This window comes from Eleginops maclovinus, chromosome 19 (genome assembly GCF_036324505.1).
Source record: "Eleginops maclovinus isolate JMC-PN-2008 ecotype Puerto Natales chromosome 19, JC_Emac_rtc_rv5, whole genome shotgun sequence".
NCBI classification, from domain to species: Eukaryota; Metazoa; Chordata; class Actinopteri; order Perciformes; family Eleginopidae; genus Eleginops; species Eleginops maclovinus.
Genome location: NC_086367.1, coordinates 13,880,318 through 13,894,775, shown reverse-complemented (window position 1 = coordinate 13,894,775; position 14,458 = coordinate 13,880,318). Strand labels below are relative to the sequence as shown.

General features: G+C 42.3%; 1 protein-coding gene across 1 annotated transcript in view; it reads right to left on the bottom strand.

Annotated features, from left to right (window-relative positions):
* Window positions 1-14,458, bottom strand: part of kidins220a (kinase D-interacting substrate 220a) — a 43,477-nt gene that overhangs the window by 24,130 nt on the left and 4,889 nt on the right. Inside the window, 22 exon segments of the mRNA XM_063909203.1 lie at window positions 288-432; window positions 2,609-2,700; window positions 3,067-3,304; window positions 4,584-4,724; window positions 4,919-5,104; window positions 5,231-5,331; window positions 5,469-5,607; window positions 5,609-5,621; window positions 5,739-5,904; window positions 6,145-6,324; window positions 6,490-6,654; window positions 6,797-6,974; window positions 7,117-7,215; window positions 7,512-7,610; window positions 7,888-7,986; window positions 8,107-8,304; window positions 9,462-9,560; window positions 9,778-9,876; window positions 11,010-11,108; window positions 12,636-12,734; window positions 13,380-13,478; window positions 14,230-14,390. Of these exon segments, the coding sequence (XP_063765273.1) occupies window positions 288-432; window positions 2,609-2,700; window positions 3,067-3,304; window positions 4,584-4,724; window positions 4,919-5,104; window positions 5,231-5,331; window positions 5,469-5,607; window positions 5,609-5,621; window positions 5,739-5,904; window positions 6,145-6,324; window positions 6,490-6,654; window positions 6,797-6,974; window positions 7,117-7,215; window positions 7,512-7,610; window positions 7,888-7,986; window positions 8,107-8,304; window positions 9,462-9,560; window positions 9,778-9,876; window positions 11,010-11,108; window positions 12,636-12,734; window positions 13,380-13,478; window positions 14,230-14,361 (2,866 nt within the window). The 5' untranslated portion in view covers window positions 14,362-14,390.

Sequence of the window (14,458 nt, the reverse complement as noted above, 5' to 3'; positions counted from 1 at the left end):
CTGTCTGAGAAAACAAAGGTCATCTCATAAACCTATCAGCAAAAATGTCATTAAGAAGCTTGGTTAAATCCAACACCTGCATAACATAATATTGATCTCTAGTGGTCTAATATTAAATTCCATCAGTGTGTTTCTACTTCCTCCATCCTCAGTAGTTCTTCCCTTTGGCAGAGTACATTTTACAATCTAGTCATTTTGAACTGAAGAGTTTATTTAGGGTTGTTGTGTGATTTGTTAATATAACGAGATGAGGGCGGGGCTAAAGCAGAATATTGTTCCTTCTTCACCTGTAATGGAAACAATGTTGAGCAGCCTCCTCATGGTCTGTGGGCTGATGTCGCTGAACCAGTCCTCCGTCACCAGCAGCTTGGTCAGGTCAAAGGACATCTGTCTCGTGATGGTCCTCTGCATCTGCCGGCGCCGGTATGTGTCCTACAAACAGAGAGAGACTCAAATTAGCACAAGATTGGACATTGGATCGATAAGTGTTTATGACTCCGATTTCATGTGGCGTTTAATTGCACCTTTAATGCATCAGACTGTTATTTTACAACTCTTTGAAAGAAATTTGATGTGTACCATAAAGCAGTTTTCCGGGAGGGAATAACTGTCTTACAGTCACAGACAGAACAAACACAGCTACAGCAGTAAACATTACCCAGACCCTTGCAGATGTTTTGATACTTTTGCGTCATCAATGCTAGCTATACAGCGTGAGACAGGAGCGCTGGCATTTCAGGTTTGCTGTGTCCTCTCAGGCCGTGTTCTGTATATCCTCAAGCTTGACTAGACTGAGAAACAGATGTAGATGAAGGTGGATAGCCGGCCTCATCTTGTCATATTTCTGTTTTCGCTGTGTCATATCCATGTTAATCTGTACTTACATTATGGAACCAAATTATATATTTCTTTGCCATTTATACTTTTATTTGTTTAGCATATAAATGGAATACAAGCAGTTTCTGACTCTGCAAAGATTCAGATCAGCAAGGGTTATTTCCGTAATTTTTTCGCTCTAAAAACATCCTCTTCTTCGGTCTTCCCCACTACATCATCTATCTTTTGATGAGCAAAACATACCAATCCCTATGACTGTAAATAAAACAAATCAAAGAGCCAGTGTCCAAAGCTGAACCGTCATGACACAGAGGCAGACTGTTGACACAGATCTAGCAGAGAACATCTGTGATGATATCAGACAGCTGCCGTGGTCATGAGCCAAGGCGAGGCTTTGGGTTGACTTTGAAGTCATAATGCCAGTCTCATGACCTCTTTCTATAGAGAGAAGAGGCCCCCACTCCGTCCAAAACGGTCCATCCTACAGACAGAGTGGGTGACTGTTGCTTTACAGCTTCATTGGTTCACATGATTGTTTGTGTTTGTTTACTGGTGCATCTTCTACTTGCTTGTTATTTTCCTCATAAAAAAGACATTACTTATTCCCAACAAATGGAACTGAGATGGTACTCCCAATGGTATTCGCAACTTGAGAAGCCACATGAAAATGGAGAGCCACTAATTCATTTCCCCCTCCTGCCCTCATTTTAATCTCCACTTGTAGACAGAGGGCCCTCCTGCCAAGAGCTAGCTAGTGGCAGAGGGCAAATAAAAAGAGCATGCCGCCCCATAATAGAAGGGCCAACACCAATAATTGAGGGTACTAGATAAACCCGAGGTAAACAAATGTCAAACAAACAAACAAGAGGAGGAGGCGGGAAGGAGGGAGGGGTAGAGGGAAGGTCTCGCAGGGGGGAGGAAGGCATCAGCGACAGCAGCAGAGTCACTTAGCCTCCTGCCAGCAGTCCTGGTGCCAGTGTTTTGTCACAGGGACCCACTGCTGCTAGGCCCTGTCATTAGGCTGTGGCAGCGCAGCAGGAAGGATAAACAGTCATTACATCAATTACACCAGGAACCTTGGCCGCACACCGAGCACCTCTCCCTTCGTCTCTGTGTGTCTCCTTCTGTCCTCTGGCCTCCGCACTGCCTGCCAACACTATGCCTGTACTGCACCACCCCTCCCACTGAAGGGAAGAAGCCTAAAAAAAAAAGAGAGAGCGGCGGGGGGGGTGGGGGGCGGTCGCAGAATCTCTAACCCTAATCCCATGTTTTCTCTTCATGTTGCAGCAAATTTACTGCATTTTAATTTAGTTTGTTTAATGTCAAGGCATCAATCATTTATTTCCAGCTCTATGGTATTTCCAGATAAAATGCATTGTGGGAATATTAAGAGTGGGGGGAAAAACCAATGGATTTTACCTCCATTCATCTCCACTTTAATTTGGAATCAAAAGCTTTTTTGCGATTTGTTATTATTGTTGACTTTTTTTATTTGCTTGTCATTGGTTAGGGTGGGGTGTGCACTACGTCTATTTGAAAAGACAAGTAGAATAAGCATTGCTTGATATATTGGTCAATCTATATCTAATTTGGATATATTATAATCCTACTTTCTATTATTGCCTGTCTGTTGGAAATGCCTCTCATAGACTCTTCATTTTGTGCCATTGTTCTCCACTGTCCTCTTCAGATACGGAACTTGGGCAGGGTCGGGTTGGGAACCATGACGGGGAGATAATGGTCGACACAAATAAACTTGAATAGCGGGTACCCTGCGGTTTAGGGCGTTCTTGCTGCCAAACTTGGCCTGGTCCTGGCCGATGCTGGTCAGAGACATCTTCCTTTCCATGTCTTCATGCCATCCTGCATAGAGAGAGAGACAGGCAGAGAAACATAGAGATTCACATCTGACCAATGCCTTGGAATAAAGAAAACTAAAAATGTTCAGCCTGTCAATTCACGCCCAGAATGGCAAAACTCTGAATGTGCTCATAATACAAAATGTTAAAATATTAAGAAAAGACAAGAAGATTTTACAAAATATATATAATAAAGGCTGGGGGAGGAATAATTCATAAGAATATTGTAGCCTCGCCCTACAACATTTGTGTTAACATACATTGCCACTATGTGTATTATGAGTTTCTTATCACTATTACGAATATCACTGCCCAATCAAATAATAAATCAAACAATAATAAATCTTTTCTATTAGCTATTATATTTTACCCTCAGCAGGCAGTGGCTCTCCATGGACGGGGGCGGCCGTGCAGAGCTTTTTGGCCGTACTGAGGCCTCTGCTGTTGAGGAACACTGGCAGGTGGACGATGTTCCTCATGTAGTCGTGTCCGTTGATGTTGGAGTCTCTCAGCACGCTGTTGAGGTTTTGGTTGATAGCTTTGATGATGATGTGGGGGTCACTGGCAAAGACAGAAATAAAAGGCCCTTTGGAGAAGAGTACCCTGACCTGGAACCAGAAAGAAACCATAAGTTAGTGTCTAAAGGACATTTGTAGCATCCTTTTTTTTAGCAAAGCAGAACCCTTTATGTCGTGTCCACTACTTTAATTTCAGTTTACAATCAAATCAATTGTCAAAAACACGGCAGCTAGAGGCGATAGTCGGCTGTAGCACTTAAACTTAATGACTCCTGTGAGAACTGAGTGTCCTCAGCACATGGTGTGAGGGGATTTCCACTCTGCTAACTAAGGGACATTGTCCAAGTGTCACAGGACATCGATTTGTGCTACACGCATACATGGTTCGTTAACCCCTGGCCAACACGCTCAGCCTCGCCCCGCATGATGAGCCCCTGTCCCTGCAGCAGCTGTCAGCGCCATCAACTAAGGCGCCATCACATGATTTGCATCTTAAGGCACATTATCATGTAGGAAAAGTAACAAAAAATGGTATAACCTACAAGAAATAAATATCCCAGAGTTTGAATGTCTGATGGTGACTTCCAGATAGGAGAAGATTACATTAGCACACAGGAGGTTGCCATTTTCACTTGGATTACTTCCTTCGAATAATAACATTTGGCTGCAGAAAATGTTATTACAGCAGCTGGAAGGAAGAGAATAAACCTGGAGGCGAGCTGAGGCAGCTGCTAACACCTGGGTGGCTGCACAACACTGAAAGACCCAGTGAAAGTAAAGGCCAGCCGCAGCTCAACAACAGCCAGTTGTGACTGATTGATGTTCATAGGCGTACGTGATTCATATAACCGTATTATAAAGAGGAACTCATTATTTAGGAAGCGCGTCAATATAGAGTGGGGTTTTTTTAAGGCAGAAAAGCACTGGCAGGGCATATGGGAGAGCTTCTTCCCAGCTTTTATCAAAAAAGCACTGCCAGCATGTTTCCCTTCAGAACAATATCTGGATTTATTTTCACTCAAACCATCATTGTATGAAAGACCAGTACATTCACTTTGCTTTTTAAAATCTATTTTGGCTTCTTGCTATCTGTTTGATTTGATTTTTTACTGTGAATTATCACCGCTTAATCCTACAGCCATAGTTATGTGACATATAAATCTACAGATAGACAAACACAGCTATAACATGCTTCCTCTCTTTATGCTACAGTGTTTTGTTTTTTGTTCAGAGATTTTCACAGAAGGCCTGCACAAACAAGGCAAAGTGCTTGGGACAGCCGAAACCCTCGCAAGCGCTGAAAAAAAAGAGGAAACTTGGTGGATAATAAGCATAATTCCCAACCACAGAAACGCGTGGTCACACACACCGTGTCGAGCATCTGCAGAACTTTGTCCTGCTCACAGGCGTCCAGTCCGTCGATGATGACCGCCATGCGAGTCTGGTTCTGGGTAAAGCCATCGATGGTTTTGGCCATTTTTGACATTAGTTCCACCTCTTGCTTCAGAACCTAATGTGAGACAGAGGGAATAAAAACAGAGTCTAAAAACAAGGAAAACAAACATTGATTGGATTAGGGACTTGATGACGTTATAAGCTAATGGAAAGCTTCTTTAGCTATGACCACAGGATGTTGAAGATTTTGCTCCTTTATTGAATTTGTACCTCGATTGGGTAAAACGAATTTGAAGTTTATTCGCCTACCTTCATAAATCCTTCACTCTTGAGTTTATGTAAGTTGTTGGCCGCGCTGTGCAGACGTTTCCTCTGAGAGTTGAGCACGGAGTCGGCCACCTGCCACCAGGTCCTGCAGTTGAGCAGTAAGGCCAGACCCACCACACTGGCCATGGCTATGAGAACTGCATTCACTGTCAAGTTATGAGGGTCCACCTGGGGAAAAAAAATACATTAGAGGAGATTTAATGAGGCATCAGGTGACAAAGAGGTTTGAAGACGTGCTGTTTTATATTTTGCCAATGGTACAAACAGGTGTCAAATAAATAAACCCTAACCCACCTTAAAGATGGCCAGCAGGGCCACACCAGTGATCAGGCATCCCAGTGTCAGGACAAACAGCACAAAAGAGGGAACGCAGCATGTTTTCTTCCACTTCTTACCTGGGGAATGACAGGAGAGAAGAGGATAACATTTGAGAGATGTGTTTAGGTAAAAAAGACACTCAGAGTTACATTATGCTTTCAAAAGAGTATGTCTTTTTTCATAACCTGACTAGATCTAAAGACGGCAGCATCACCTTGGATCTCATCCTTCTTGAAAACCCTAAAGAGCCTGGAAGCCATGAAGCCAAACTCCCTCTCACAGGCATCAGAGAGCGTGGCAATCATCTCAGCCATGGAGGTCTCCCCCCCAACACTGGACAGGCGGTTATAGTCCTGTGAACAGGAACCTGTGTGACACGTGAGAAACAGAAATGATATTGGATTCACCGGGATTACACCGTTAACTGCAGACTGGACTGGGAAAATAAGACGAATAGGCGTGTGTGTGTGTGTGTGTAACTCACCTGACAGGCAGTGCCCGGGTGGTCTGCTCGGGAAGTTCGGGGGGGTTGACAAACATCAGTTTGAGCAGCAGCTCCATGTAACCGACCTGGCGAGCCAGACGGGTGCTGATGACCCACGCCCAGTGCCAGCTCTCCCTCTCACGCCGACTTCCAAAGTACACCAACACTGGAGCGAGAACAAGTGGAATTGTTTTACATTTCTAGGTCCACAAGTCCAAAACTAAATAATTTCATAATAACAACGGTAAGTTCTATTCAGAGACATCAGTAATTCTTCTCTGAGAATGTCCAGGTTAAGAAGTCATCCTCATGTGAGACTGAGAACGCTCTAGCTGTATGTCTTCATGAGTTATTGATCAACTAAATCGTATCAGTGTTGCATTTTGTAGCTAATCTGTCTCCTCACCAAAGAAGATGTAGAGCAGAGCGAGGAGGCTGAGGGAGACGGCAATCGCCAGCTTGGGATCGACAGTAAATCCCAGAACCACAGCCAGTGAGCCGCAGAGCAGCAGGGTGAGGAAGACCACCAGCCAGGAGAACTGGAACAAGGGCTCTATCTGCTGGCCTGCAAAGGTCTTCATCTCATCTGACGGACAAAAAAAAAACCAACCTTATTTCAGTTATTTGAATCCTTTATAAGGGGAAATTCAAATGTAAGAGGTTATTGAAGAAACTGAGGAAAGGCAACATCTAAAAAGTTAATTCTCACAATTCAGTATGAGACAGTTTTTAATTATTCGGGCTTACTTACCCTCCAGTTTCTTCAGAAGGAAAGATTTGCCACTGCCCCACTGGGCGTACAGTCCAACACAGATGGGTGGCTGCATAGTGGGCTCACTGAGGATGTCTGCGAGAGCACTGCTATACAGGTCATAACCCAACATGTCTCCATCAGACTCAGAGGGGGAGAGGTGCTCTGAGAGAAGGAGACAGAGAGGGAACATATTAAAAAGTGCAGAAGAAGAGAATACTAAGTAAGGCAGTTTAAGTTCCACTTGCTTCACAGCTTCTTTTTCTTACACAATACTTTCTGGATATAATGAAAAAAAAGGTCTTACTGGCTCCAAATATCTGTGTGAGGATGCTTTTCTGGTGGGTGCAGTCAATGTTGTACGGTGTCTCTCCAGCTTTGTTGGGGCGATAAAGCAGGCGGCCATCTTTAGGGTTCCTCAGCAGCAGCTCAGCCAGCTTCCGGCTGCGCCCTCTGATGGCAATGTGGAGCGGCGTGTCTCCTTTCTGAAGGGACAACAAAACATTAAAAACACTTTAAAAAGTGGGCAAAGAAGGAACCCCCAGGTGACTAGATTTAATAACTCTATAAAAGCTCATATAGCGAGATTTTTTTGTGTGTGATTTGAAAGTGTGTTTTTCTTATTACCTTCTCCACTGCAGACACCTTGGCTCCTTTATCCAGCAGGAGTTCCACTATCTCTATGTTCCTCATTTTTGTGGCTTTGATGAGTGGGGTCTCTCCCTCCTGATGCAAAGATAAACATCATTTAGCATTTTAATTTGAACAAATCACATTCTTTTTGAATTAATCAACACTACACAAGTAAAACAATTACAAATACTTTCAAAATGATATGGGCTTAGGGTAAGCTGTTATAAAGCAATATTAAATACAGTTTTTTCAGGAATTGTAGATTTCTGTTGTTCCTTTTCTTATTTAATATGACCAATGGAAACAATTGAAACAGCAAACTAAGTATGACAGAAGTTAGGAGACATAAAGAATGTTGTTTTATTTCTTAAAAAGGGAGTGAGCGGTACCTTAGTGCAGCTCTCGGTGTCCGGGTTACACTGCAGGATGTCTCTCACCATGGTGGCGTTGCCTTTCTCCACAGCCCAGTAGAGGGCAGTCTTTCCATCCTGTGGTAAAAAGGACAAGGATAATATTATCAAAAATCCTTCAAACTCTGTGAAGAATACAAAAAGTCATATATTGTGCAGACTGATAATGCATATAGTTATGTGGGTACCTACTGATAACAGTATAACTATAACTGGTGTATATTTGTGTAATCTAAAAGGAGCTCTAAGGGTATTGAGTAGCAGTGTGACATACCACATGGAGAACACAAGAAGGCCCCCTGCCTGTCTCAAAACATCAGTAAGGCAGTGCAGATAGTGGGAAAGGAGCTCCTACCTGGCCCCTGACGTCAATATCAGCGTATTTGTTCAGCAGAGCTCGGACTATCTCCACATGGCCTCCTCTCACTGCTCCAATCAGCATCGTCTCCCCACTCTGACATGGTGTAAGAGAGACAGAGAGGAAAAACAGACGGATGGATGTTTTTTGACTCTCATTGTATTTTATTTAAACTACTCTTCTACATCTTGTCAGGCTGCTGTAAGGAGGCCTCACCCTGTCCAGGATATTGACATAGGTGCCGGCATCCAGCAGGTCCTGTACGATCTCGGTGTGACCGTCCTTGGCAGCAATGGCGAGGGCTGTGTTGCCATCCTTGTCCGTCATATTGACGTTCGGGTTACTCTTCAGCAGCTCCTTTACCACCTCTGTATAGCCACCTTTCACCGCCACAATCAGAGCCGTCATGGAGTTCTGAAAAAATTGAGAAAGACATAAATTAGATGATTTCATGTTCTGTCAAATTGTTTCATTTCAAGATTACAGATGTTTCTCTTGACTTGAGGATTCTGGTTAGTGTACAAAATGGCAGATGTTCAATAATTGATTGCTGATGATTAAAAAACGTTATTTCCCAAATGTTATCAGTTCATTTGAGCAGCTCTGGGGGACACTATGGGCGTAATGGCAAATTATTATTGATATATTGTCCAGCAAGCACAATAACTCTTCCATTTACCCAGGCACTAGAGCCTCTCAATCACACATGAATTAATGGCTCCGCAACATTAGCTTCTATAGCGCAATCTGATTATTAATGCCACATATCGAACCATCACATCCATCAGTGTGTGACAGCACAGATGCAACATGACTCGAAGGAGCACAGATGTGCTGCGTCATAGATGCAATCAATTATTTAATATTGCAGTTTAGTAATGAGTTTGGGGCGCTCGGGAGCATGAAATCTTGATTATGTGAAAACTACACCGGTGAGAACAGGCCGCTATGTGATTCAGGGCACCCCTGATGAACCCAACACAGAAATAGACGTGATCAGCTGTTAAAGTGCCTCCAAGACTACCAAATCAGACATCAACAGGGTTTGGAAACTCTGCCAAATATTTTAATACATCAAATAAGTGTCAAAGCCATAACGAAGGCATAATAATTTAAGTATCAGCACTACAAAAAAAAATGTTTCTGGAATTCAAACTGTCAAACGCTTTCTCAACTCTCCAGACATAACTAAGAACCCTAACAGTAAAATCTGTATTTTTAAACTATTAGATGTAGATACTGTGATCAAATGTAATAATTAACATTATTTTATTCCTAAAAATATAATATTGAACTCTGATAAATATATTTAGCAACGTTGTACCTGAATTTAACATTTTCTAGATCCTCCTATTTATAGTTATGATAACTATAAATGTGAACTGCAGTACTATTTATGTGGTGCAACTTTTGTTCAAACGACTTTACTAGTTACAGTGTATAGAAAGCCCAATTCCGCTTTGTGAAGTCAAACTTAACGTAGTTATTTTAGGTGAAAGCACAATAGGGTTGGATCTCTACTGAATGATAATGACAAATAACAAAATACTATTCCCAGGGAATCTACTTACGGCTCCTTCTTGGTCCACATCAGCTCCGTTGGCCAGAAGGTGCATCACAGAGTCATAGTGGCCCTTCCTCGATGCCCAGATCAAAGGAGTGGTACCATACTGAGGAGAAAAGAAGAAAATATAATACATGAGAGGCCAAAAATATATCTAAACAGTAACTTAGGTACTGTTGAATGATCATGAATGAAGGTATGGGAGGAGGAAAGGTGAACTTGGGAGACAGGAAGGTGGATGTGCACGTGAATCCTACCACTCATTACAGTTTCTGTGTGATTAAAATCCAGTAAATGATGAACATCTGTCAGGATGTAGTTACCTTGTCCGAGCAGTTGACCTTGGCTCCGTGCTGCAGCAGGAGATGGACAATCTCTGCATGGCCTCGACCTGCCGCCCAGATAATGGGGTAGACGCTGTACTGTTGGGCCAGAGGAGAGGGGTGAAGTCATGCTGACAGTAACTAAGCAACGGTGTCGGACCTGCGGTCGAACTAAGGCTTTAAGCTACCGAACATGACTAAAGCAGCAGATGATGGGGGAGAAATCGCAGCGTGAAGTGAGGAGCAAGGTTGTGGTTGTGTTCACATTTTTGTTACTGTGTACTGACATTAAAATACATTAAACTTCATCTAGTGAGCGGAAACATCACATCACAGTTAACTGTGAACACTTTCTTATAGATACAGCTGCATCACATGATATTCTTTTTGGCACCGCAAGGTCGGACACTGTTTCTATTTACGCTGAAAACAGTCAGTTAGTTTTGTTTCAATGGTTAGCTTCCCTGCTAGCTTGCGCCGACACATACAGCGGTTTTCTGATTGGTTGTGCATCGGAAGGTCAGCAAAAATTAACTTATTAATAAAGATTAATAATAAACTGTATTTATATAGCACCTTAATGCTTGACGCAGCCCAAAGTGCTTTACAGAGAATGACAATAAAAATGGAGAAACATTAAAAACAAGGTAAGAACAAACAGAAAGAGTGATAGCATACAACCATAAAACAATAAAACAGGAACAGTCATTTTACTAAACTTACAATTACCCCACATTAAAAGCCAAATTAAAAAGATAGGTCTTTAATTTACTTTTAAAAAATCCAACAGAGGTTGCTGATCTTAGATTCGATGGGATTGAGTTTGGGGCCATAAGAACTGAAAGCAGCCTCCCCAGTATTCTTGTAGTGTACTCAAAAACTTCTAAAAGTAGAACATTTGAGGATCTGGGTGTCCTTGCAGGTTGATAAAAATCACAGAAAGTCACTTAGGTAGGTTGGGGCAAGGTTATTCAAAGCCATGTAAACCATTAGAAGCACTTTAAAATCAATTGGGAAGGACACCGGTAACCAGTGGAATGATGCCAGCACTCTGTGGTCTCTTTTTTTTGTGTGTGTTAAAATCCTGGCCGCAGCATTCAACTGTGTTAAATCTGAAATAATTTGAACATGTCATGTCAGATGTCATCAAACACAACTCTTTGAAGGAAAAACTGATGCTATGGTGCTTTTATGGTTGTACTATGAAAAAATACAGCATGCCATCTCAGTACCTGGCCGGTGATGTTGGGGTTAGCTCCTTTATCCATGAGCAGCCGGACCACATCTGTATGACCTTTGTAGGCTCCCCACATGAGAGCAGTCCAACCTCCCTGAGGAGAATACACACACACACACACACACACAACACAGTTGAGTCGGAGAGGAGAGAATTCGTTCATGGCTACTCCAGGTATAGAATATGTGCATTGACATAATTATAGGTATCATTTTTCATTATAAGCTTTAGGGGAAAACAGTACTGTACTCCAGCAGCATAGGTCAAATGTAAGCAGATTTTTTGGTAGGAAAATGTGCTATTTACAGCTGTTGTGACACACTTTCCGCTGAGCGATCTGTATCACGCAGTGTGGCTTATAATAATCCTCCTGTGATGACTGGCTGTGATCTGTCCTGCGCAGCTTAGACACGCAATGAGTCAGTCTGTGTCCTGAGTCGCATCCATAAAGTCACAGAGGCCAAGGACATAAATTAACTCTAAATGTCTATCATACATCATAAATAATGCAGGAAATAAAAGTGTAATCTTTCAGTGTAACTACATAAATGTTATACATCAGTTTAACTTCCTACTGATGATTACTTCTCATAAGGATGACTTTTTGTTACTATTTTTTGCAGCTGTAAAAGAACATTGCCTCTTCAGCTGGGACATCTACATCCCATTTAATACATAAAGTGCTCAGCCCCAGGTTATATGTGTATGTTCTATGATTGTTGCCAAAAGTCTGCTCTTGAATAAACAGAAAAGCTGTTTCAGCAGCGAGCCTGCCGACCGTCTGCCTCCGAGAGGACTAGATGCCAGGGCTAAATCATATCACGGCCCCATGCAGAGACAACCGGAGCTCTGCAAATGGTATTACTGCTGGAGAGGAGCCATCACACAGGAAGTCATTTCATTTTATGTCCATTTCAAGGCTAATGGATCATCCTGTTCAACCAGCAATGTGGTCGTTACATTACACAGAAAGCACTAATGCACACACGATCAAGACTTCATTATATTCGGAACCGTATAAAGGCTTCATCTGAAGAGTCAGCTTAAAGTTGTCTGAGGGTCTTGTCAATCGACCTCTGAAGTACTGGTTTAATGTTTAAGTATGATTTACAATTGTATCTTTTCCTCATAAACATACATTGTTAAGTCATTTTCACACTAAAGCTACATCTTTATCCTTATTCTTGCTCCACTCAGTTTTATTTGATCTTTTGAAGATACTTGTTTTACCATTTGAGCCGCTTTTACAGAAGATATACTACTCTATATGCAGAGTATACATATAGAGTAGTATTCAGAGTAACCAAATAAAGTAACAATGGGGATGACATGCGACAAAGGCCCCTAAAAACAAACTTGGATGTTTGTTAACATGGCTTGTGTCTTAATTGCAACACATTTGAATCTTTCACCACATTTTTTATATTATTATTATGCTTTGATTATCTTGACTTTATACTGATAAAAAAGTATAGCCATATTAAATATTATTCAGATTAAGTTGATCCATTGGTTTTTAATTATGATCATACCGTGTACCGTTTCGATTTGTAAAAGAATAATAAAAGTGTGTGATGTTTTTTTTTTTAACCAGCAGATTTGAATTGGCTCACGTCCTCACCATGTCTCGATGTTCCAGGTTAGCATTGTTCTCCAGCAGCTCCCTCACCACCTCGATGTGGCCCTCCTTTGCTGCCGAGATCAATGCCGTCCAGCAGTCCTGCACACAGACAACCTGTTACCGTGGGAACTCCAATCAAACTCCAATCCAGTAGGACAAACATCTCTCTGATCACTAGTATGGTCGGCCCAGGAATCGCTCAAAGCCCTGTACCTACCAGCTGGTCGTACCAGGTGCTCATGGGAACACGGTGTCGCATTGACAGGCAGGGGTGTAGGAGTGTGAAAGAAAAGTAGAAGTATAGATCTTTCTCCTTCTGTGTTACTGCGAGAGTGAGCACAAGTGTGAGGGTGCTGTGTGTGATAACAGGTAATAGCAGGTTACGTGCATGTGTGTGTCTCAGTGGGAGGGTAAATGTGTGCGTGAGTGTTTGCGTGTGCAGGGGGCCGGCTTGTGAAGGTAAAGGGTGTTGGCCAAGCAAGTGGATCCTGTCATTTAGTCGAAGGAGCGAAGGTAAAAGTGTGTCCTAAGTTATCATTAGGACTCATAATAGCTGAGCACTAAGCCTGAGCGTGGTGAGATCAGCACGATGCAACATCAAAGCCACGTCGGGCGGATAGTGCGGTTAAAATGACCGCTTTGTTTTTCACCTGTGCCCGGTCTCTCGATGTTTAATAGAGTGCCAAGTATGCCTCTGTGTGATGGTGTGTTTACGTTAGGAAGTTGTTATGTGTGCATGCTTACAACATCGTCCAGGTTTACGTTGGCTCCTCTCCTCAAAAGCTCTTGTGCTATCTCCAGATTGCCCTGCTCTGCCGCCACCATCAGGGGAGTCTGTCCATTCTGAAAAAAGAGAAAGGAACAGAAAATGTATTACACCGTTTTCCCTGTAACACTTTTCAAAACTAATGGCAGCTGCTGATACTATTTGATGATTTTACTCCAATCCAAACCTACAACACAACCTTATAATTTATCCTAAACACAACAACCTTTTCTATTAGTCCGGTTCAAGAATTAAGATTGTGTTATTCTATATTCTTTGAAACAAATCTCAAGAAAAGACACTGTGTGATACTGTGTTTTAAGACCTCTCCGGCCTAACCGATTTCTTCTCACTGAAGACATAAATCTCAGAACCGCTCAAGAATATATTTGAAATAAACTTTAAATGTGGATTTGGTTTACTCGTGAGTATGTGCAGCAGCAGAAAGGCTTATCTAGGATTGACACGAAAGTAAACTGTGTGTGCCGTGGGGCTGATTCACGCTGTGTCATAGGTTTTGGACAACAATAGGAGTCAATGGAAACAAATGAATATCAAGGTTTGGCTTTCCATGTACATATCTCACCTCACTACATTATATCAAGTTGTTAGTGTCAAATATGAACTCCTGTTATACGTTTTCTTGTTTATCCTTTTACAAATTGATATTCATGGCTAATTTAAAGGGAAAAGATTTACCTCAATAAGCAAAAGTTCTCCCACAAAACACTTGTTACATGATCTCAAAGACATGTTGTGACTTCATACTGCTCCCCAAAATAGATCACTGAAGCCTGCGAGAGCGTTGTTGTGAAATCTCTGACTTACATCGCTCCTGCTGTCAACATCTTTGAACTTGTCCAAATGTGCTTTGATGGCCGCGAGGTTCTCCTCCTCCACGTAGCTGAACAGACTCTGGATGGCCAGAGAGGTCATCTTCAGGGAGGTGGTGGTATCCATGGCTGCCTGCTAACCCCCGCTAGACACCGCTGCAGAGAGAGAGGAGAGCAGATTAGCATTCACAGAAGAATAGAGACACTAATGGTACAAGCTGGCC